General features: G+C 43.2%; 1 protein-coding gene across 6 annotated transcripts; it reads right to left on the minus strand.

Annotated features, from left to right (window-relative positions):
• Positions 1-1,885: 1,885 nt before the first annotated feature.
• On the minus strand, positions 1,886-21,118 carry pfkpa (phosphofructokinase, platelet a). 6 transcript variants are annotated; one of them, XM_054622535.1, is made up of 23 exons: positions 20,893-21,118; positions 17,504-17,577; positions 16,540-16,617; positions 16,054-16,243; positions 15,392-15,557; positions 14,960-15,004; positions 14,733-14,841; positions 13,907-14,002; positions 13,098-13,190; positions 12,245-12,370; positions 11,491-11,555; positions 11,105-11,174; positions 10,015-10,161; positions 8,870-8,940; positions 8,664-8,751; positions 7,728-7,880; positions 6,536-6,688; positions 5,238-5,402; positions 5,021-5,082; positions 4,788-4,899; positions 4,189-4,288; positions 3,202-3,307; positions 1,886-2,858 (listed from the first exon to the last, which is right to left on the minus strand). In XM_054622535.1, the coding sequence occupies exons 1-23, from the start codon at positions 20,984-20,986 to the stop codon at positions 2,702-2,704; spliced, it is 2,520 nt and encodes an 839-aa protein (XP_054478510.1). In that variant the 5' UTR covers positions 20,987-21,118; the 3' UTR covers positions 1,886-2,701. The 6 variants fall into 6 exon arrangements, 5 of the variants coding, with proteins under 5 accessions (XP_054478510.1, XP_054478507.1, XP_054478509.1 ...); XM_054622532.1 differs by lacking the exon at positions 7,728-7,880; XM_054622534.1 differs by lacking the exons at positions 7,728-7,880; positions 13,907-14,002 and adding an exon at positions 14,410-14,505.
• Positions 21,119-21,187: the final 69 nt, after the last annotated feature.

The raw sequence follows: 21,187 nt of genomic DNA on the forward strand, positions 1-21,187 counted from the left end.
TGGATTTACTAATTTCATGCTCAGAGAGAAGTAGCAAGCAACATGAAAATGCCTCCACAATGAACCATGTGCCCATTGGGGTCCGAGGAAATTACAGTGATGGGAGGCATCTTTTTTTGTGCGGAGGCGTGGGTGTGAGGCTGAATTAACCGCACTGGTTTAAGTCCAGGATGATAATTATTCCAGGAGGGTCCGTGGGGACTGAAGGTGATTCAGGTAGCTTTTGCTTCAAATTACATTTCACGTCACTGCGCTGTCGCTAAGCGATGGCCTCGGCCAGGCCATATATGCATGTAATTATTCGCAGTTAAGACAGAGAAAAGAAAAAAAAAAGGTCCATTTAGGCAGGAAAAAGCAGCCCAATTACATGTATACACAATTATTACACCCATGGGAAATAGAACATTTTATTTCAAATGATAAGATTAATTCCTAATTATGGCTACAGACACACGCACGTTCACGCACTGGATTTGCTTTCAGAACAGCCAGCGTATAGTGGAGTTGTGGAGAGCAGAAGTGGACAGCAAGTGATGGAGGGAATCCGTGTCATAATGCACCCGATGAACCCGGGCAGCGGGGACGTGACGGTGCTTTGTCGCCACCTGCTGGCTTTTTAGGTAGAACAGGAGAACAGCAGCAGCAGTGCAGTCTGGGAGTCTTTGTAAACCTTGATTTAAGTGGTCAACTGTCTCATGCTTGGTCGGTTCTTAATCAAACGGCCGCTATCACAAGAGGCTTCTTGTATATTATACATCCCTGACATCTTTCTTCAGTATTTCGGTCCCTCCAGGATCTGATGGTCTGAAGCTGATTTTCTGTTAAAACAGCAACTTGTTTTGTATGACAAATCCAGCAATGTCTTTCTCTTATAAAAAAGTAAATCTTAATACTCGTTTGAATTGTACTATATTATATCCATGGTTTTATTTTCATTTGCTGCTTTTATGTATTTCTCTACTGGGTTTATAGAATGACCAAATTGAAGGGCAACAGACAAACATTAAAAACCCACTAACAGACAGATTATGAGACAATTGTCATGCAAAGACAAAACCCAGATCACCACAAACAATGCAGTCCTTTCACGTCTGTTTGTGGTCATTTTCTCTCTGTAGCTATCCGGTTGAATTTCCAACTAGAAACGTTAACCGTCACTTCAAACAGAGGCTCTGGTCCAGTGGCCCCCTGACCCTTTGAGGCCCCTAGGCCTGTGCTCTATAGGCCTGTTGTCCTTCCATATATTCACTAACCTGCTGCTGGTTAGTCATTAAAAAGCATTTTTTGTTCTCCCAAGCTTAGTTAACATCATACTCAGGCCCATTGTGTCCACAGCCGAGTTGGAAATGATTATTCAAGCATTCATTTCCTCCCGTCTTGACAAATGCAATTCTCTTTTTACCTGCCTCAGCAAGACTTCTGGACCAACTACAAGTGGTCCAGAATGCTGCTGCCAAGATTTTAGGTTTATTGGTTGTTCCTCGCTGCAGGCTTAAGACAGCAAGAAGACTGGGCTTTAGAACTCTCTCTCTCTCTCTCTCTGGTCTTAAGATCTGTGGACACTTTTAGAAAGCAGCTTCAAGACTCGTTTGTTTCGACTTGCTTTTGTTCAGGTGGCTTCTGTGTTTTTAGCTTGATGTCTGCATTTCATGTCTGTTGCTTTGTCTTTTTGTTCTTTTTGAAGCTCTTGGTGCTATATCATTTCACCAACTATTGTTATATATCTTTAGTGAAGAGCTGGAACGAGTTAAAGATATTTTATATTCTTAGAGTGGAATACAATGAATTTTCAAACTTTAAAGCTTCTTAAAGGGAAATACAAATGAAAAAAGGGGATGTTCGGGGGTTGAATAAATAAATCCAGTGACACTTATCAATAGTTTACACTTCTCAAGTCTGAATTTTATTCAGTGGGAAACATTAGTCTCTTACACATCTAACTTGTTGGTGCAATATGACAGACAGCTACCCAGCACAGTACTGCCTACAGTTAATTAATATATATCCATGTTGACAAGCAAAATAATAAACATTGTTAAAAAGATAAATATTAGTTTCAGTGTAAAGCACAGCACCCAGTTCTCTCGACTACCAGCAGTAGAACTGTATTGCATCAGTCTCACATAAATATGCTGAACCTCACACTGAGTCTAGGCAGACGGACAGACGCAGACGCAGACACACACACACACACACACACACACACACACACACACACACACACACACACACACACACACACACACACACACACACACACACACACACACACACACACACACACACACACACAGGTTATTAGAGCAGATACATACAGTGTCTATTCTGTCCTCGTGCAGCTCTGGGCTCAGAGCCTGCCTACGCAACCAGAGACAGAGAAAGTGCAATTTTAAAACAGCGGTGACACTAAACATCCAGGGCGACAAGGACACACAGGATGCATGGCAGGACAGCTGTGTGCAAGAGCGCGCACGTGTGTGTGTGTTTGATATCAGAAGCACTGCAGAGGCTAGTTTACAGTTCATGACATTGAAGGAAATGACACAGACAGGAAATTAATACTGTATGCGGCCAAACAGTGACGGCTGTTGACGTTGTTACTGAAGCTCTTTTTTTTTAGGACACACACACACCGAACACCTCGAGAACCTTTGATCCTGCACACAGACTGGACTTTGCAGGCCACCGTGTCTTCTGGCCTTCACATGGCGACCGAAGCGTCCGACTCTTTGGGCCGGTTGCGCACGACGTGCTCCAGCTGTCCGGAGTCTGACACGTCATAGCTCGTCTTGTACTTAGCCAGGATCTTCATCAGAGGACGCAGCTTCAACCACCACTGCTCCTTGGGGATCCTGTGACTGCGGACAAACGAGCAGATCTCAGCATTGTGGTTGCAGCCTTTTCTTATTTTTATTTTCAGTATAGCAGAAATATTCTAGTCACTTCTGGTCCCATGTAGCACAAATCTAATATATTCTCATGAATAAAAGAAGACAATCAAGGTCAATTCCGGGCTGGACCACATGGATATGTGATACAAGAGTGATTTTAGGATAAAAATATGAGTTTTAGCATTTAGCTTTGTCACCACAGCAGGCTGGGTGAGCTAGCATTAACATGTACCATAACTAAAAAGAAAAAGAAAAATTGCCAGCAAAAATTGGTGGAGTGTGCCTTTAAGCCCAAGTGGCTCATACGTACACAAAGTCGGTCTCGCCCTTGAGTTGTACAACGGGCTGGAAGACCAGAGCCCTGCGTCGCATCCCCAGCAGGCAGCAGGTGTCCTCGGTGTTAGCGAACACTCGGCCTGCGGGGAAACACCGTAGCAGTCAGAGGTGGAAACGCCAGAAACGTTCTTTAGAGGGTTGCAAACGTAGAGTAGTATGGAACAGACGTTTGGCAGTGAGTGTGAGAGGTTGTGTAGAGTGATGGTGGCTCTTCTTCTAGCTAGTGGCTATCATTAACACAACAGTTCTGCATGGATCTACAGGAGGATGAAAATGGGCTGCGTCTAAACATAAAAAGCAACTGAGGCAACATAAAGCGTCCTACGGAAATGTGGGGCAGAGCAGGAAAACGTGTCCATTAGTTTACAGTCTTCTAAATTCAGATGACTTGTGAACTGGAAATAGTGTAGCAAGGTGGCTGCTGCTAAATTTGTGAGACACAGACTGGTAGCGACGCTAACCGGTCATAGCTGTACCCCACAAGTGCCTACACTGCCTGAGTGGATCTATAAGAATAATGGGAAAGACAAGACAGGGTGATGGAGCTAATAATAAAGATGGAGATGGTCATGGAGCCAGCAAAAAAAAAAAGATTTACCTTCATCTTATGTCATCCATGTGTATGGGAAATGGACAAAAACAAAGAGGAGTTTTAACTTTATTTGTAGCCTTTGCACAAATGCAGTGTGCTTTTAAGACAAACTAGTGCTCAGAAGCATCAAACATCACTCAGTTGTTTTCTGTATGTAAGTATATTCAAGTCAATTTCTCATAAAATAGTAATGCTGATGGATTTAAAAGATCAATAAATAATTTCCTAAAAATAGATTAATATAGCAGACAGTGACTCCATGACGGATGTGGGTAAAGGTCCGCTTCACAACGGTCACGTCTCTGTAGGGAGGGAGGATCAACTACCACAGCTCGTTTCACTAATACTGGAGAGGAACATTAACCTTACCCTGTCTGAATGTCTCCACCAGCTTTTTGGTGACCCACTGCATCGCCTTGGCCGAGATCTTGGTGCCGAAGTTACGGTCGAACGGAGACGGCGCTCCTCCCTTTCCAAACAATCAAATGGTTCTTTTTGTCTCCATTTTTTTTGACACAAAACAATATGAGGATGACACTTTTTCTTTTCATGTTTTAAAGATTGTTTATTTCCAGTCAAGAAAGGAAATTATGATAGAAAGATGAACATGCATTAAAAGTCTAAAACCAGATTGTTTTATATTACAATAGTTGCGATATATTTAAAATCTACTTTCATTTCTTTTCTGTATCCTGTTATTTGCTGCAGGCACAACCCATTCACCCCTTGGGGATCATCAAAGTTTCGTTTGATCCGGTTTTATCCGCGCTAATCTCAAGACACGCAAAGCCAAAACACAACAAAGCCCTACCATTTAAAATAGCGATATGCATATTCATGATACAAATATAAAAAAATGTTTATTAAATCTTCCTTCCCATGGATGCATTGTTACCCCTGACACTGCTACAGAAGCGAACGCTCCCATGAAGTCGGTTTGAAAGGGGAACCAGCGTGGCTGATCTTACCTGCTGCATGTGTCCCAGGACGTTCTTCCTGGAGTCGAACACCCCCCTCCCTTCTTCAGAGTACAGCTGGTAGATAAAGTCTGTGGTGTAGTTCTCATTACAGTTCTCATTCCTACACACACACATACACACACACAAGCAGTGAAAGAAAACAGTTAGACGTCTAGGTCCACATGCACAAAGAACACATGCAGCAGCAGTGCCCCAATGATTTTTTATTAAAATGATGTTACCTGAGGACCAGTCCTCTTTGAATGCTGGTCTTCATTTTCTCGGTCAAATGCTCAACGTTGGCCTGTGGGAATACATGGGGAATGTGAGTGTCCAGCAGATGGCATTGTACTGTAGAGGCCGTCTGATTGCCCTCTTGTGGACAAAGTGAGATGTGAAATCAAAGAGACACAGCATGGGCAGTGCATATGTATATATTACTGGGAGACGCTGAGTTACCTGCAGGTCCCTGATGTCAAACGGCTCCTCGTATATGTAGGCAGCGTCGGCCCCGGCAGCCAGGCCTCCCACACTGGCCAGGTAGCCGCAGTAGCCTCCCATGGTCTCAATGATGAACACGCGCCTCTTGGTCCCGCTGGCTGACTGCTTGATGCGGTCACAAGTCTGGCACATGCATACAAGCTCACTATGTCAGTACACATTAGGTGATTATTACAAGCTAAGCATTATGAAACGGGATATGCGAGATAACGCCAGTTAAATTTCATGTTTAGCAGATCAAAGAGTCAAAAATTCATGGTCAGAAATGCAATGATTAGAGGTCAAGTAATACATTCCACATGCTGCAGATAAACATACACCAGTTTCACACCCAGCATGCTCATTTCTCTATCTGCACAAGAGTCAACTTGCTACATTCAAACAATTCAGGCAGATTCAGGCTACAGTGTTGCTTTCACCAGTTAGACTGGAGTCCTGCATGAGGAGAGAGCAAATCAAATGGTAAACCTCAGTTCTCATTTACAATTCAAATGTTAAGCACTTGGTTAGAATTATAATTAGAGAGGTAAAAATCCTAGCCCAATGCTGCTAATCAGTTTTATATCAGGTGACTGTGATGTCAGAAAAAAAGTCCACAGTTACAACAATGTTAAAGGGGCAGTCCATTGATTTTGTATTGCATGTCCATCAAGTTGGAGGACTCCCAAGAGACAGATATGATGAACAAAATGTCAAAATCGAGGCAGCAGAGGCCGAGATATTCTGATTTGTAGTCCTTAGTGTTGTTCGAGCTCCAAACCCCCCGGATCCTACATTTCCCATAATGCAACTTGATAGCATCTTGCCCTCTAAATCCCCAAATCTCTAAAACCTTACACCTGCAGGTGGTAATGCAGTCTTTCTGTTAGAAGCAAATCACAGGCTGATTCAAAGTCCTCATTGCGAGTACAACTGAACTTGATGTGTAAAATCGGTGGAGTGCCCCTTTAAAATTTGGTTTGGGTTAAAAGTTAATCTTATACCTAAAGCTAATGTCAGAACTATAATCAGGGTGACCTTTGAGTTAGGTTGAAATATTACGTTAAGATCATGTTCTACAGAAATATTTAGAGCTGCAGCCAAAACCAGTGCAACACATTACTGCCTTTGAAAGCTGACTGTTGTGTCGATGATAAGCAGTGGACCATTAACTCCACTGATACTTAATATCGTGTGTCATTTTCATTCTCTGTGCATTGGCCTGGGGAACAAAGCGGTCAAAGTTGTGCCGGCGGCGGCGGTTCAAACTGCCTTACCTCCACGATGGCATTGAGGGCCGTGTCTGCCCCGATACTTAGATCTGTGCCCGGCACATTGTTACTTATGGTGGCGGGCAGCATACACATCGGGATGCAAAACTCCTCGTGGGTAGTGCGAGCCTCGTACAGCTGCAGCAGACTCTCAAAGGCCTGAAGCGGCAGCATGTGAAAACGTGTTAAGAGCCGCACAGTGACCGGAGAGAGAAAGAGAGCGGTGAATCTCTCTCTCTCTCAGTTCGCTAGAGCGTATCCTACCATTCCGGCTCTTTCCGTGTGATAGCGGCAATGGCTTCCCTTTGGCAGAGAGGACGGAAGTGTGAACAGAGAGACGGAGGAGAAAGGGGAGAAGGGAACGTAAAGACAATGAAGGGAGGAAGGGGTATTGTCAAAGGGAGGGGGTGGAACAGATAGAGCAGAGGGTAGAAAGGCGGGTGAAGACAAAGATGGGACATAGGTCTGTGTGTTTGTGAGCCTCGGGAGCTCAGAAGGTTATATGCAGGCAAGACAAGCACCGATCGAGTCTGCATACACAGGAGGATGAAGAAGATGGTGGCAAGGATCCAGGATCTGAGATATTTTCCTATTTAAATGTCCGCTTTAGTCATGTTTATGGTAATGTGAGTTATCATGATGCTTTGAACGAAATAGCAAGAGCAATGAGGTAGTATTCATTGATACGCTATTAAGTTTGAGCTTTATTATCACTTTCAGAAGATACTACTACTACGAGGTGTTAGTTTGTGCTCTGCAGCTGTATGTGTGAGCTAACTAGACCACAACAAACCTGTATGCTGTCATCTGTCATCTTCGGGGGGACACAAACACACAGACAGGGAGAAGGTCGGGCAGAGCAAACATGGCGGCCGGTCACGACACTCGGGCACCTCACAGCATGCCTCCATGTCGCCACTCACCTACTCACCTGATACGGAAGGGAGGGACGCTACTCTGTGAATTGGTTTTACCTTTACCAGTCATGCCTCGCAGCACAGATGCAAATCAATTTGTCTCGTCTGCCTGAGGTGGGTTTTTTTATTTTTTTTATTTTTTTATTCCAGACTTTGCTAGCAAATTTCCTCCAAATACTTCACTGACAGGCCGGTAAAACGACTGAGTGAGCGAAATTCTCCCTTTCTCCCTGTGAGCGCAAAGCAAGTTAGAGATTCTGGTCGCCAGCCCCATCACTTACAGCGGTGATGGCGTTCAGAGCCGTGTCAGCGCCAATGCTGAGGTCTGAGCCCGGCACATTGTTGGAGACCGTGGCTGGGACCATGACCATGGGCACACAGAACTCGTCATATTTCCCGCGCGCCGTTAACAATTCCAGCAGTGACAGGAAGGCCTGCAGGGCAGAGCCAAGGGCTTTAGTGTCGGCGAGGGGGGATGGGGGGGGAAGTTGGCAGGGTGGTTTGGTTGAGAGGTGCTACTTGCCACAAGGAAAAGGGGGGAAAGACAAAAGTGGAGGGTGCCAAGGGGAGGAGCCAGGTCTATCACAGCGGACAGCAGCGAAACAGACAGGTACCACTCCAACATCACCTCTCTCTCACACACACACACACACACACAATCACACACACACACACACACACACACACACACACACATATCCATTCGTACACATGAAACTCATTTACTTGCATATATCACAGGAAAATAAAGCTGGTGAACATCTAAATGGGAGTGCGTGAAATGGCTGGAGAAACTGTGTTTTTCTAATTAAAACCAAATCATCATATTGTTTATATTTCAGTTACATCAGCGAACCAGCTTTATGCTACAACTCAAAGAAGCGTGATTATGCACACAACTATGTTAGGAGCCATATGGTGGTGTGCTGACATGAAGAGGGATAAGACTGATGGAGAGGATCAACATCACATTGTTCACTGTCATATACTGTACATATGGTTATCTGACAATATCATTAGCAATGCTTCAACAGTTACTTTGTCATCTGTAAGTGTATGAGCATACTAATAATGTTTCTGATTATGAAGTATAACATTGGTGCTACTATCATGCTTTTTTAATTCTAAAGATAAATAGCTTATGTAAAGTATAATAAAATGTAGCCTAATTCTAAGCAAAATAGGCTAGCAGGGACAAGAAAAAGTTTTAAACGTACCTCAAATCCACCAACAATTAGCAGAGCATTAATGTTGTGCTGTCGCATCTGCTCGGCAATTTTATCAACATACTTTGCAGGAAGTGTTCTGAAGGAAAGGATCATAACACACGTTGTTGTTTATTTATGAGGTATGAAGAGTTTCTGTGCATGTAAAAAACAGTTGAACAGTTACAGTGTATATGGATGTGAATGTGGTCACTTACCTTTTGGTTCCCAGCAGAGATCCACCTTGTCCCGTCCATCCTCCGACATCAGCCCATTTAATCTCCTTAATCTGAAGGGACCAGACAACAAGTGCAATTTTACTCCATCCTGTTGAAAAACTTCCTTCCTTTAGGGTTTCAAATCGATGCCTAAGAATAATTTATATTGTTGTTGGTCCATGTACCACACCTTAATACACCCAGAACCTCCTTTGTCAGTTACATTGCTGTATTATTATGTATTATGTGTCTTTCTGGGGTCTCGGTGCAGAGGATTGTTAGGAGGAGAGTTCTTTTTTTTCTGGCTACAATCCCTTTTATATAACAGAGGAGCTGGAGCGGTGAAAACACAGAGGTGTTTAGCAGAGAGTCCCAGAGCACTGAGGTACAGAAATCCATTACTCCCGCTGGCCTAATCTTTTTAGGGTCAGTTGGCGCAGCCTGATTTCAGCGGGCCAGGGCACAAACAGGATGTTTAACTAAGCGGGGATATTGAGGACATTTCGATGAAGATAAATGATCAGGTGGTTTGTTAAGTGCTGATCTTTAAATGAGGATTTGTGTTGGGTTTTTTTCCGCCGGGAAAAGGTCGGCAGAGGAGTGGGAAACCAGTTCTACCAGTAACGGAGGGGGATAAAAACAGTGTCTCAAATTACAGCACAGTCTCACACAGAACTGGTTCCACTTAAATACTCAAATATCTACTGTCTGCTTTTACCTTTCATTCAAAAGATAATACTTCTTCTATATTTGGATCAGGTTAGAATCATCCCACTGACAAAGCTGTGTCTTACATTCTGTGTATTATGTTGCCCTCTATTGGTTTATTGTGATAATGCATCAATTCTGACTGAGCAGGAGAGTCGGTGTGGGAAATAGGTTTACATTAATCTGGACAGATTATTCCCTGCTGGATCTCCCTGATTATTCTTCAGTCAGGGACATTACAGTGGTTGTGTACTTTCTTCACCAATTCTGTTTGAGTTATTGATTTAAATATGAAAGTAGGACACACGATATTTTATCATAACAATTAATCTCCTTAGTGTGATGACTTCCCTGCAAGTTTTTTTTTTGAGTGAGATTGCAAAATTGTGTATACAGAAAAAGCACATGTAGCAGTATATCAGTGACATAGTACCCACCTGTCCTTTGGAGAATCCCTCAAACCCATCACTGACAGCAAACATCTTGTGCCCCTCGGAGATGCCCACCCTGACGGCGGAACGCACGGCGGCATTCATGCCCGCTGCAGGGGCACCGACATTCAACACCGCCACGTTGAAGTTGCTCTGAGGGCAGAAAACGCACAGAAAACAGACAACAAATGTGACTTCAGTTGTCTAATCATCACACAGAACAAAGAGTGTTGCAGTTGCTGCTGGAGGACAGTTGATGAAGCTCTGCAGAGTGAATCAATAAGTGGATTCTGCCCTGCTCTCAGCGACACGCTGGGCCTACAGTGGTCGTTATCACAGAGTGCAGGGGGAGCCGAACCCTGAGGGGAGCTCCACAGCATGGAGTCTGCTGCGCTTGTCTCTACACTTCACTGATCTTCGGTCTGAGCTGTCCTCCTCTGGAGCTATGGGCAGCCGGCATGCCGCAGCTCCTGGGTGGGCTGAACTAGTCATCCCTTAGCGGGGGAGCCAGGTGTCATCTGATATCACGGCATGACAGACCAACACTGAGCCACCTGGGGCTCATGGGAAGCATGGCACAGCAACTTTAGGCTGCATGGAAGAAGCCAATAAAAACTGTTTATCATTAGCTGGTCGCCATTATTACTATATCTGATGGATAGCAGCATGACTAGCATTATGAAAAGCACCTGTTTTCTGAGAAATGCTCCCATTATTTGGCCAAACCAGAATAATCATTACATGACCAGTTTTTGTTTTTTTCGCCAAGGATACCTCTTAAAATAGCAGCAGCTCAGTGCATCATGACTGTAGAAGCTGAGTCATTATTTGTAGGCAGATCCTTAGGATTGAGTCATACAAAATGAAACGTCTCAGTGGCTTTGGGGAGGCCAATTAAACTCTCTAAAAGCAACCTGCACTCCAGGCATGGTGGGGACTGCTACTGTATGTGTGAATTTTTTTTTAAAACAGCAACTCCTGCTCAGTGTGTACCTGTATGTGAATATTTCTGGCTTGTGTTAAGGAAACAGGGCTGACGACACTGTCACTGTCAAAATATCCGAAGGTAACGTCAAGATTTCGGGAGGAGACTTACAATTGGCAGTTCGGATTCTGGTTTACGATGAGCCAGCAGTTTGTAAGTCCTCAGGTTGTTTTCAAAACTCCTGCAGTAAAACATGGCACGTACAGTTTTGTTAAAACAACAGCGTGGGACATTTTCAGCGCCGATTACATGACAATGCTCAAAAATAGGGTCAAAGTACTGGGGGTTGAGATTTCTGCATCGGTATTTCTAACCAATGGTTGACTGTATCCCTGTGTATAAACAACAGACTGCTGGTGTTCTAAATAGCACCATGACCCACTTTTTCCCCGTACTACACCTGTCTACAGTAAGCAACATCAAACTGATGTCTTGATCTTGAATGAAGTAGTGGCTTTGGTGTATCAGATTGGTCCCAGCGGGGCTGTCACTCATACCTGCCCCGGAGCTTGACAGCCTCCTCAAACCGCTTCCCGTCCATGGCCCTCTGGACCTCTTGAGTCTGAGGAAAAGAGGAGTAGGTTTAGGGTTTTCACTGTTTGAATTCAGTATAATTTCATACACTGTACGTATGTGCAAAAGCAGAGGCACTTTGTGTAATTTAAATCAGCTGAGATTAAATATCTGTAGGCTTTCCTTTCGATCTTAAAGTGACAGAACAATGCCAGAAAAATGTCATCATCTGTTCCAGCCCCAAACAGAGCTAAAATGTAACCTTGTTTCGACCTTCATTCCTTGAACTACTTCACAAAATCTGAAAATAATAGAAAACCGTGGCGAGATTTTCCCTTTTAGTTCTTTCAAAATCCAAACATGTAGTGCGGGAACAACAATAAAGCCTCTTTGTGGGTTTCTATGGAGATGAGTTGCTGTTACATCACCACCCAGCATGCAGTCATCGACAACCCTGCCAAATAGATAATCATTAACCCGACACAACTGCCTCTCAAACAATAAAGCTCTCTTGTGAACATTAGTGCCACTTCAGGCCCAATGGGTTGGCATCATTACTTCATGCTCCTCCAACCCGTCACCCTTGACTCTGCCTCTCTGAGTCCAGCTGACTCATTTCCCAGTGTTTGTGTGTGCTTTGCAGTTTACCCCACTCCTCAGCTTCCGTACTTTTGTAAATACATGCTTGTATGTGTGTATTGAATGTGTGGCATGTTTCCAGCCTGGTCTGGTGCCTACCATCTGTACACACTCCATCAGAGGCAGGCGCACCGATTGGTTACCGCACAGAGAGACCACACAGGCTGGCGTGTTAGCTGTGGTCTCCAGAAGTGCAAGAACAGCCTCCACACCCATCCGACTGGCCTGTTGGAGCGAGCAAACACACACACACACACACACAAACACACACACACACACACACACACAAACACAAACACAAACACACAAACACACAAACACACAAACACACGTATCATCATTCCTCCTCAGTTTCTCCTGTAGATAAATCATGGTTTCTCTACGGACACATTCATTTTTTCACACTGGAGACAAAGTTCTCCACCAGATCTTTTTCTCCGCCTCAATGTTTTAGCCAGTTTGTGGTAAACATGAAGAGATTTGTCACTCGCTGTGTGATGCAGTGCTACATGTGCTGAGCCATAAATCTGATAATGTGCTTAACCTAAAACCTGAGGCCATTTCTCCTCAGACACACACAGGATTAAACAGGAAATGCTCTCGACGGCTGGACTATTCCAACCAAAATACCTCAAATGGAGCATGCAGCAAACGTGCATCGGTTAAAAGTGTTGACACTTATATAGAGAATTTATACAAGAAAATGTTACACCTTGTAAAAGGTCAACCATTTAAATTGTCGTCAAATGAAGGCAGATAAATCACATCTGACAAATAGTATGGTTTTAGAATTTGTGTACCACAAACAAACCAAAACCCAAATATTATTAATAATAATAAATTAATAATATTCGGTTTGCAAAGAATCAGATCCTAATATTTCAGAAGCTGCAACCAGCATATGAACAATTTCTAAAATGATGAATCGACGATCAAAAAGTGGTGGACCTACCAGGATGCGGTCAAAAGCAGAGGGGGTCCCTCCTCTCTGAACATGCCCCAGGATTGTCACTCGCGTGTCGAAACCCAAGCATTTGACGACGAGCTAGGAGGATACAATGTGCAGGTCTTAGCAAATACTGTGGCAAAAATACTTTATTACTCTAACAAGAAATACTACTGTAAATGTGATCTATGGACGATTCATGTGAAGTAATACAAATGTATCTCATGCATATTAGTAATACGGCTTAATGTGAAATTCTGTCTGAAATAGAATTATGCTGTGAAACAATCATAATAACACTAGCAGGCACATCACACACTGAAACACGGTAGAAAAGCTGAAGAGAAGGGGAAACAGCAAAGCACAAGCAAGCCATTCTAATTTTTCAGTCATGTTAGCGGTGGCGCTTTCAGCTTATACTGAACATAACAGAAGATCCCAAATGTGGGAGGTCGCTAAATAAAATGGGGATACTCAGGCTCTGTACAAGGAAACAAAATGCTTGCCTTCAAACAAAGAACAGTTAGTGCAGAGTGATAATCTATTGTCAAAACATACTAAATAAAATAAAAAATATATAACTATGTGACTTTACAAATGCCTGGGCGTGAGGTTTAGTGAGCTCAATGTCTTACAGCAGTAGTAGTATTGTGACAGCCATCTTACCAAACTACAGAGTGTGTCTGACAGAGCACTCCAGAAACACAGCAACAGAGTCAAAGCCACACCAGGGCAGCAGTACAGTAGTAGAGGTCACACAGGACGCAATCCAAGCGGGCACTTGCCACACTTTTTACACAAAACTCTGTACTTACATCCTTGATATAGTCAGTGGTAATGGACCTGTTGCTACGATCAATCGCCCCCTCGGCTACAATTATGATATTCAGCCTTTTCATCCCTGCTCGGTTCTACAGGGAGGGGGTGGTGGAGAAACAACATGACAGAAAAACTGAGACTGTGGCTGCGATGTGGGCTTTCAGAAGCACGGGGGCCAGACGACGCTGACAGCCGGGAAGATATTATTTTGTGATGAAAGATTGTCATTGCAGCTTGTGTTTGCACTTTGTAATCAGCAATATCCTGCGAACAATGCTGCTGGTCATCACTGCAATACTGTTGACTTAGCATGCAGCATCATGATTCTCTTATCTGGAGCAAGATGGATCGTTTTTTCCCCACTCCCATGAGCAGCCTGGTAGATTTTCTGATGCAAATTATCATGGCAGACAAACTGAGCTTTTAGGCTATTTGTGGATTTCCATCAGTCGGGTCTCCGTGCTTCTGGTTTCCCCTTTCTTTGCACTCAGGTACTCACATCCTTGACTAAACCAGAAGTTATAGGCTTCCCATGCCTGTCAATGGCTCCCTCTGCAACTATGATTATGTTCAGCCTTGTGCCCCTGGAACGGGTCTGAATTATAGAACAATGGTTTCCAAATCAGAAATAAACACGAGACTCAGTCTTCTCTGATAAAAAAGTCAGGATTTACACCTTGTAGACCAAAAGAAAAATTGTGCAGAATAATATCAGCAATGTCATGTCAAACAAGATACAAAAGGGAGCATTTTATAGCAATCCACACTGGTACAAAAAGGTTGGTTGGGTTCACTGTGGGGAACAAAAAAAGATTGTGTTACCGCAGACAGCTTTTCACACATCTTGTCCTCCCAGCCGTCCTCTGGGGGCATCTCAGGGATCAACACCCAGTCTGCCCCACAAGCCAGGGCGCTCACCAAGGCCAGGTAGCTAGGAGAAAAAAAGCAGACAGAACGCTGTGTATATAAACAGGTGATAACGGTCTCCGTCTCAGCCTTAGGAATTATGTTTTTGGATCTTCTATCAAGTTTATCAAATGCTTACTTACCCACAGTGTCTGCCCATGACCTCTAACACAAATGTTCTCTGGTGACTGAAAGGTCAGAACAGAAAAAAATGACTTAGCAGTGCATTTGAATAGTACAGCATTAGTTGTATACCGATATATTCAAGAAAAGGCATTTGAAAGGTGATGTTGAGTTGACAAGGTGATATGTTTGCTTTGCAATTGCCTGATAAACAAAGTTCATATTCCTCAAGATGCACTGACATTCCAATGTCAGTACTGCATTGACCTTCAATTTTAAAAAATCAAGTATGGCAAGTAGTTCAACATACACATTCATGCTAGGACAATGGGATTCTATGTAGGCTTTCAAAAACAGATCAAACTTGTATTTGGAGATTAGAAGTACAACTTTTGACCTGGCAAATGCAACAGATATAAATAAAAATTAAAGTTACTCTATCTCCCCCTCACCTCTGTGCAGTTGTCATAATTGCGTCTACCACTTCGATGATTCTGTGCAGAGCCGAGTCGGTGCCGATTGTCATGTCGGTCCCACAGAAGTCGTTATCGATGGAGCCAACCATCCCTACGATGTGCAGGGCCGAATACTTCTGGACGGCATCAGCCTCGATCAAGCCTGAGAGGATCAGGACGTTAGGGTTGAACTAGTGGTGTGTTTCTACAGTCGTTCAGGCAGGTTACACTCACAGCTTGTTGTCAAAATATAACGGCGCGAGTGGCAAAGGAAACTGCTGAGTTTGGGGACAAACCTTTATTTACACAGTTATTTACGGTGAGAAACATCACTAATTTACAATACAAATACTTCACATTATAACTTTGTGTTTGACCAACTATCTGACTTAGCAACTCTTATTAAAACTCTTATTAAAAACAAATGTTATTGAGATCTGCTAGATCTGCTCTTATATTTCAACTTATAGCAAGACCTCAGTTTTTTAAACAGTTGAACTTCTTAATAGATGACATGGAGTATTGTGTGCAAATCAAACAAAATGAAGAGGCAGAGTTTCATATAGAAAGCTTTTTCATCACAGCCAGAATAAATAAGGATTAAAAAAAACTGTAGTGACAGGGTATGAGGGTAAAGCAAAAAGGGGGTTCATCTTTACCTTGCTCCACCAACTCCGACAGCAGCCCACTCCATTCCTCCCTGAAGAGGTTGGCTCCCGTCAGACTGCCATCTCCACCGATCACGCACAGGTTGGTGATGCCTTGCTGCACCAGGTTGTGAGCGGCCTTCAGGCGTCCCTCGTGGCTGCGAAACTCCTTACAGCGAGCACTGCCGATAACAGTCCCACCCTGATGACAAAAAGTTAAACCATTTTTAATCTCTAATACTCTTTTGTTCTGTGTACTTGGTGTATTACGGATGCTGGGCTATTAGGGGATGCCCATAAAACAGCCTTATCTTTTAGCTACATCACTTGCAATTTCCTCTTTAATGCTCTGCTCTCTGGGAGCAAATATTTACTTTGTTTTTTTATTCTTAGAATGTTTAGCCCTCAAACAGAAGTCTACATATGAAAGAGCTGCTTCTAGAGCCCGTACAGTAATTGCATTAGATGTGTGGAATGCTGCCTGTGATAATTACTCACCACTTGCAGCATGCTGGAGACACTTTCCCATGTGGCTTCCTCTATGTTCTCTCCACCGTCCACCATACCCTGATATCCCTGATGAAAAAAAAAAAAAGATGAGGCTTCTTAGGAAATAAATAAAAGACATTACCAAACAGATAATCCAAACAACTAAAGCTTGAGTGATGTGGACTCCAAACTGCATCATTAGGTCATCATCACTCAGAATTAAATTAATATTAGAAGCTAACAACAATGCAACACTAAAGACAAGTACAATTTTGTAACTGTAAACCCTTAAGAATTAAATATAGGTAGTTTAAAGTGTGTCCATCATCATACAGTGTTCTGCCAAAGCTTGCAGGAGAACACACAGAGATCAGTGGTACCTGAATGGGAGGGGGGTTTCATACGGGGCATCTGCTAAAGCCTCAAGTCAGTTATGTAACAACACTCCGAGCGAGGAGGTCTATAACATACACAGATGTGCAGGGATCACACAGGATGAGCAAGCAGAACACGGGCCCTCATCAAAGCTCCTCTGACATCTGCTATGTGAAATCAAACTTCCTTGTGTCCATAGTATGTAGAACAGGATCCTACTGTTGTCAATATGCCACTTAAGTGTAGCCATCCTGTCATGTAATGAATTAATCTGAAACACCTGTAACTGCTTCAAATATCTTTGTCGTATATTAATTATAATATAATATAAAAATAATATATAATTATAATAATTATATAATATTTTTTGAGTTGCTAAAAAATTGAATCCTCACACATCTGAGAAAAAAGTTTAATATTTACATATTTTATTTAATGTGTTATGCATAAAAGATATGCAAGGAAAAATGTAAACTGTATAGGTGATGTGGCTGCAAATTATGTTTTCCTACTTCGGGCCCACTTCTATAGCATACAATAAACTATGAGCAGTGGCAAAAAGGCTTTTAACAATGATCATCACAAAGTATGGGCTCACCTCATGAATGAAATAAACTTTTGCTCCCACATATAACCCCATTCGAACCACGGCACGTACAGCAGCATTCATCCCTGAAAAAAAAAGAAATAGAATATCAAAAAGTAATCTTAAAAAATAAAAAAAACTACATCTTTGTGCAACACTGCAGTGATGAACAGAGCCAATAGTTAAGCTTTAGAGAGGGAACACACATGTCAGCTGTAGCAAATCATTGTCAAATCCTGATTTGTATGGCTGTTCCACAGTTGCAGCATGGATATTTATTTAATCTCTGTAACAAAGAAGTGCAGCAGTACAACTTAATTCCCTTTCTCTAAGTATGTGTCTTAAGTATGATAGTGTGTGTTAGAGTATTCAAGTGCAGCTTAGCTGTGTTTATACTGTTATCTATGGATTGGGCAACATTTTTTTTTCTCACCACAGCTCACTGCCATTTTTGGTCAGACTGTTTCCCAGCTCCTCCTACACAGCCTCAGAGTTATTTGGGGTTAGTCCAAGTAAACTCAGCAACCAATAAGGCACTGCTCTGTGACTTGAATGTCAATGACAGGTTAGGTTAAACCCTGACAGTGGGAATACTGGATAATGCCTTACCGGCAGCAGGGGAAAAAAGGAACCTGGCTGACTGGGGGAGGCATAAACAACAGAAGAAAGGACTGAGTTTCCTTTTCTCTGCACTAACCAGTGAAGCCCATAGATGTAATGGCAGCCAGGCAGTGTTGTTACTAAGCAACACAAAGGTTTAAGGCCAGTGGGGCAGCGGAGAAGACAGCAATGAAAGTGAAAAGACAGTGAAATGTATACAGTGAACTATACTGGGAAGTAAAGGCCCTTCAAAAATGTGTTTTCAAAGCACCTTATAACAATTAGAAAGGGATCAACTATTCACAATACTGTCCAGTGTAACAGCCCATGACCTTCTGTCTCATTACATAACTGGTTTATTCACAGTCGAGAAGACAGACAAGGGTTAGAGACTGAGAAACAGGCAGAGAAAGAATGCAGTTGAGATGGACAGAGATGAGATGTAAAGATTATCCAAGAAATTTTTCTTTTCTGTTTCTTGTCGAGCTTAGAGGTCTTTACCAAAGCTTTAAGTAATTGAGTTTGGCCCTCCCATTCTGCATAACTGACACTTTGTTCTTGCAGAGTGAGTGAAAAGACCAAGCCAAGTCTACACAATGCCCTCTGACACTGACATTCAGTTCCTGTCATGCATGCCACTACCTCATTGCTTTGCTCTGGGGCCAACTCCATGCTTTTTTTTTTTGCTTTTTCCTTTGTGTATGTGTTCATCACGTGTGTGCTCAGGGTGAATTCTTATATAAAAGCCACCCACCAAAGATCGATGCATTTCTCTTGAGCCAAGGGGAGCTAGAATGCACAGAACATGAAAATACAAGTGTGCATCCTAAAGAAATATCTCCTGGTGGACCTCCTAAATGCCTTTTTCATGAAAGACCTTTAGACAGGTCACAGCTGGCAAAGCACAGGTGTAAGCAATACATTTTTTATGGCTGAATTCCATTCATCTGCCTTGGTTCGTACTGTGCATGCTGTCATGACTTACTGAGACACTTGAATAGAACCAAGCCATCGTTAATGTTATTAGTGACAACTGTGCTTTTCCTGCTGTGACACATCAAAATGTCTGCTGTGAAAAAGCACTGTAATATCTACGCAGTCCAAATGGTTGTACGTCAACTATCCAACACAACAGGTGGTTTTCAATAGTTTATTAGACACAGAGGATAATAATAAGATATTTAAATAGATTGATGTATTTCTATGTCTTAAGATAAAATTAGTTTAACTGTGCTAGATAAACTCATTGTTGGGAAGGGTGTAATTACGTTTATTCCTTTATATTATCATAGTATAACTGATCAGAATGGCTCTGTCAGTCTAGAGGTAGGCCCTTAACTAAACTGAATACAATAACATATTACACTCCTTACAGTAGTAAGTTGTAGTACAAGTCAAGCCCTACACCCCCGCCCGACCACTTCGCTCTGCTGCCTCGGGGAGATTGGTTGCCCCGTCGCTCAGAGGTCCCCGCGGCCGATCCACCCGGTCACAGCTTTTCTCTGTCCTGGCCCCACAGTGGTGGAATGAACTCCCCACTGACGTCAGGACAGCAGAGTCGCTGCCCATCTATTTGCGCAGGCTGAAAACTCACCTCTTCATGAAGTACTACCCTGAGCCTTCCACTTAGCACTTATTGTATTCGTATCAGTTTGTTGCACTTATTGTATTCGTATTAGTTTGTTTCTGCACTGTACTTTTGCTCTGGTTTATGCTCTTAGATGCTTGTTTAAGAAAGGAGATGCACTTATGACTTCTGGTGACTAGTAGTTCTCTTGAATACCTATGTTGAATACACTTATTGTAAGTCGCTTTAGATAAAAGCGTCTGCTAAATGACTGTAATGTAATGTAATGTAGTAAATTATGATGTATAACCTGTCTCGTACATTTTTCCTACTTTATTTGAAATACCACATTGCCATAGATGTTACAACTATGGTAATAACCTATGTGGATTCAAAAAACTCAATTGCTTGACCTGAAAAGCTGTATTGGTTTTTCAAGTTTCAGTAGCAATTCAGTGTTTAATAAACCACCGTTTTACGCCTAAAACAATAGCACTTAATTACTATGAACGTGTAGCTCTTTACATCCATCTGGGTGATGGATGTCTAGAGCTAGTGTTTCAGACAAAACAATAGACGAGCCGGTGATCACGTGACCGGGGTTTCCTCTGTGACGTAGCAAAGTCTGTAGGCTCTGCAGCTCATCACGTACACAGGATACAGGCATCCCACCGCTGACCCTCACTAGGACTGCTAAGTAACCACACAGCATCACGTCTCTCTTCCTCACTCATCTGCATCTACATGTTGAGAGCTGTATCTTCAGTTTCTGTCTAAACCCCCCCACGTCACCCTACGTCACCTTGCCACATATCGACCTGCACGACCCGCAATGCAGTGGCCGGCACTTTTTTTTTTTTTTTTTACGGCGGGTCTGTTTTTCCTCCAAGTTAATAACACTGAATAACACTCTGTCAGTGGGGGAAAGACGGCACGGCTCGACCTTGACGGCTCTCAACACGGCCAGCACACGGCCACCCCTGTTAGCATCCATGGGGTTAGCGGGACATGCCGTGTTAGCATGCTAACTGGCGGGCTCGCCGACTGAATGGTCGTAACCACCTTGTTACGCATCATGCGATGCTTTGTACCCCGTCTGAAGCCTCACAGCCCCCGCTAACCGCGCAGCACCACACCGCTGAAGACGTGTGTTGTCGACCCCTTCCGGGCCTGTCCACACTGACACATTCATGCATTTATTTATCATTTAAAAAACTGTCGCTCGACACTTTACCTTGAGCATCCCCTCCGCTCGTGAGCACCGCAATGGCTTTTCCCGCTCCCGACAGGTTCTCAAAGAATATTTTCTTGCTTTCTGGCTGCGCCATTTTCACAGCAGCTCGGTGTATGTCCCAGTCCAAGCGAAGAAAAACAATACAACGGGGACCGCAACTGTATAAAAGTGTGCTAAAATGATGAAGGGCAATACTCGTCCGCCCCCTGCCTCTACCTCTGTATGCCCGCTGCGCTCTCCTTCTGCCTGTTCCGCATCGATTCGTCGATTTGCCTAGACTGACCGTGGGAAGAGT

The sequence above is a fragment of the Anoplopoma fimbria genome, chromosome 21 (genome assembly GCF_027596085.1).
Source record: "Anoplopoma fimbria isolate UVic2021 breed Golden Eagle Sablefish chromosome 21, Afim_UVic_2022, whole genome shotgun sequence".
Lineage (NCBI taxonomy): Eukaryota > Metazoa > Chordata > Actinopteri > Perciformes > Anoplopomatidae > Anoplopoma > Anoplopoma fimbria.

Excerpts from the sequence above, each read along its gene's own strand:
- pfkpa (XM_054622535.1), bottom strand. The coding sequence starts at position 20,986 with ATGGCGCAGCCAGAAAGCAAGAAAATATTCTTTGAGAACCTGTCGGGA. Across the intron at positions 11,175-11,490 it reads GCTGTCAAGCTCCGGGGCAG|GAGTTTTGAAAACAACCTGA; the intron begins GTATGAGTGACA and ends GTTTTACTGCAG. Across the intron at positions 5,403-6,535 it reads CCCTCAATGCCATCGTGGAG|ACTTGTGACCGCATCAAGCA; the intron begins GTAAGGCAGTTT and ends TGCATGTGCCAG.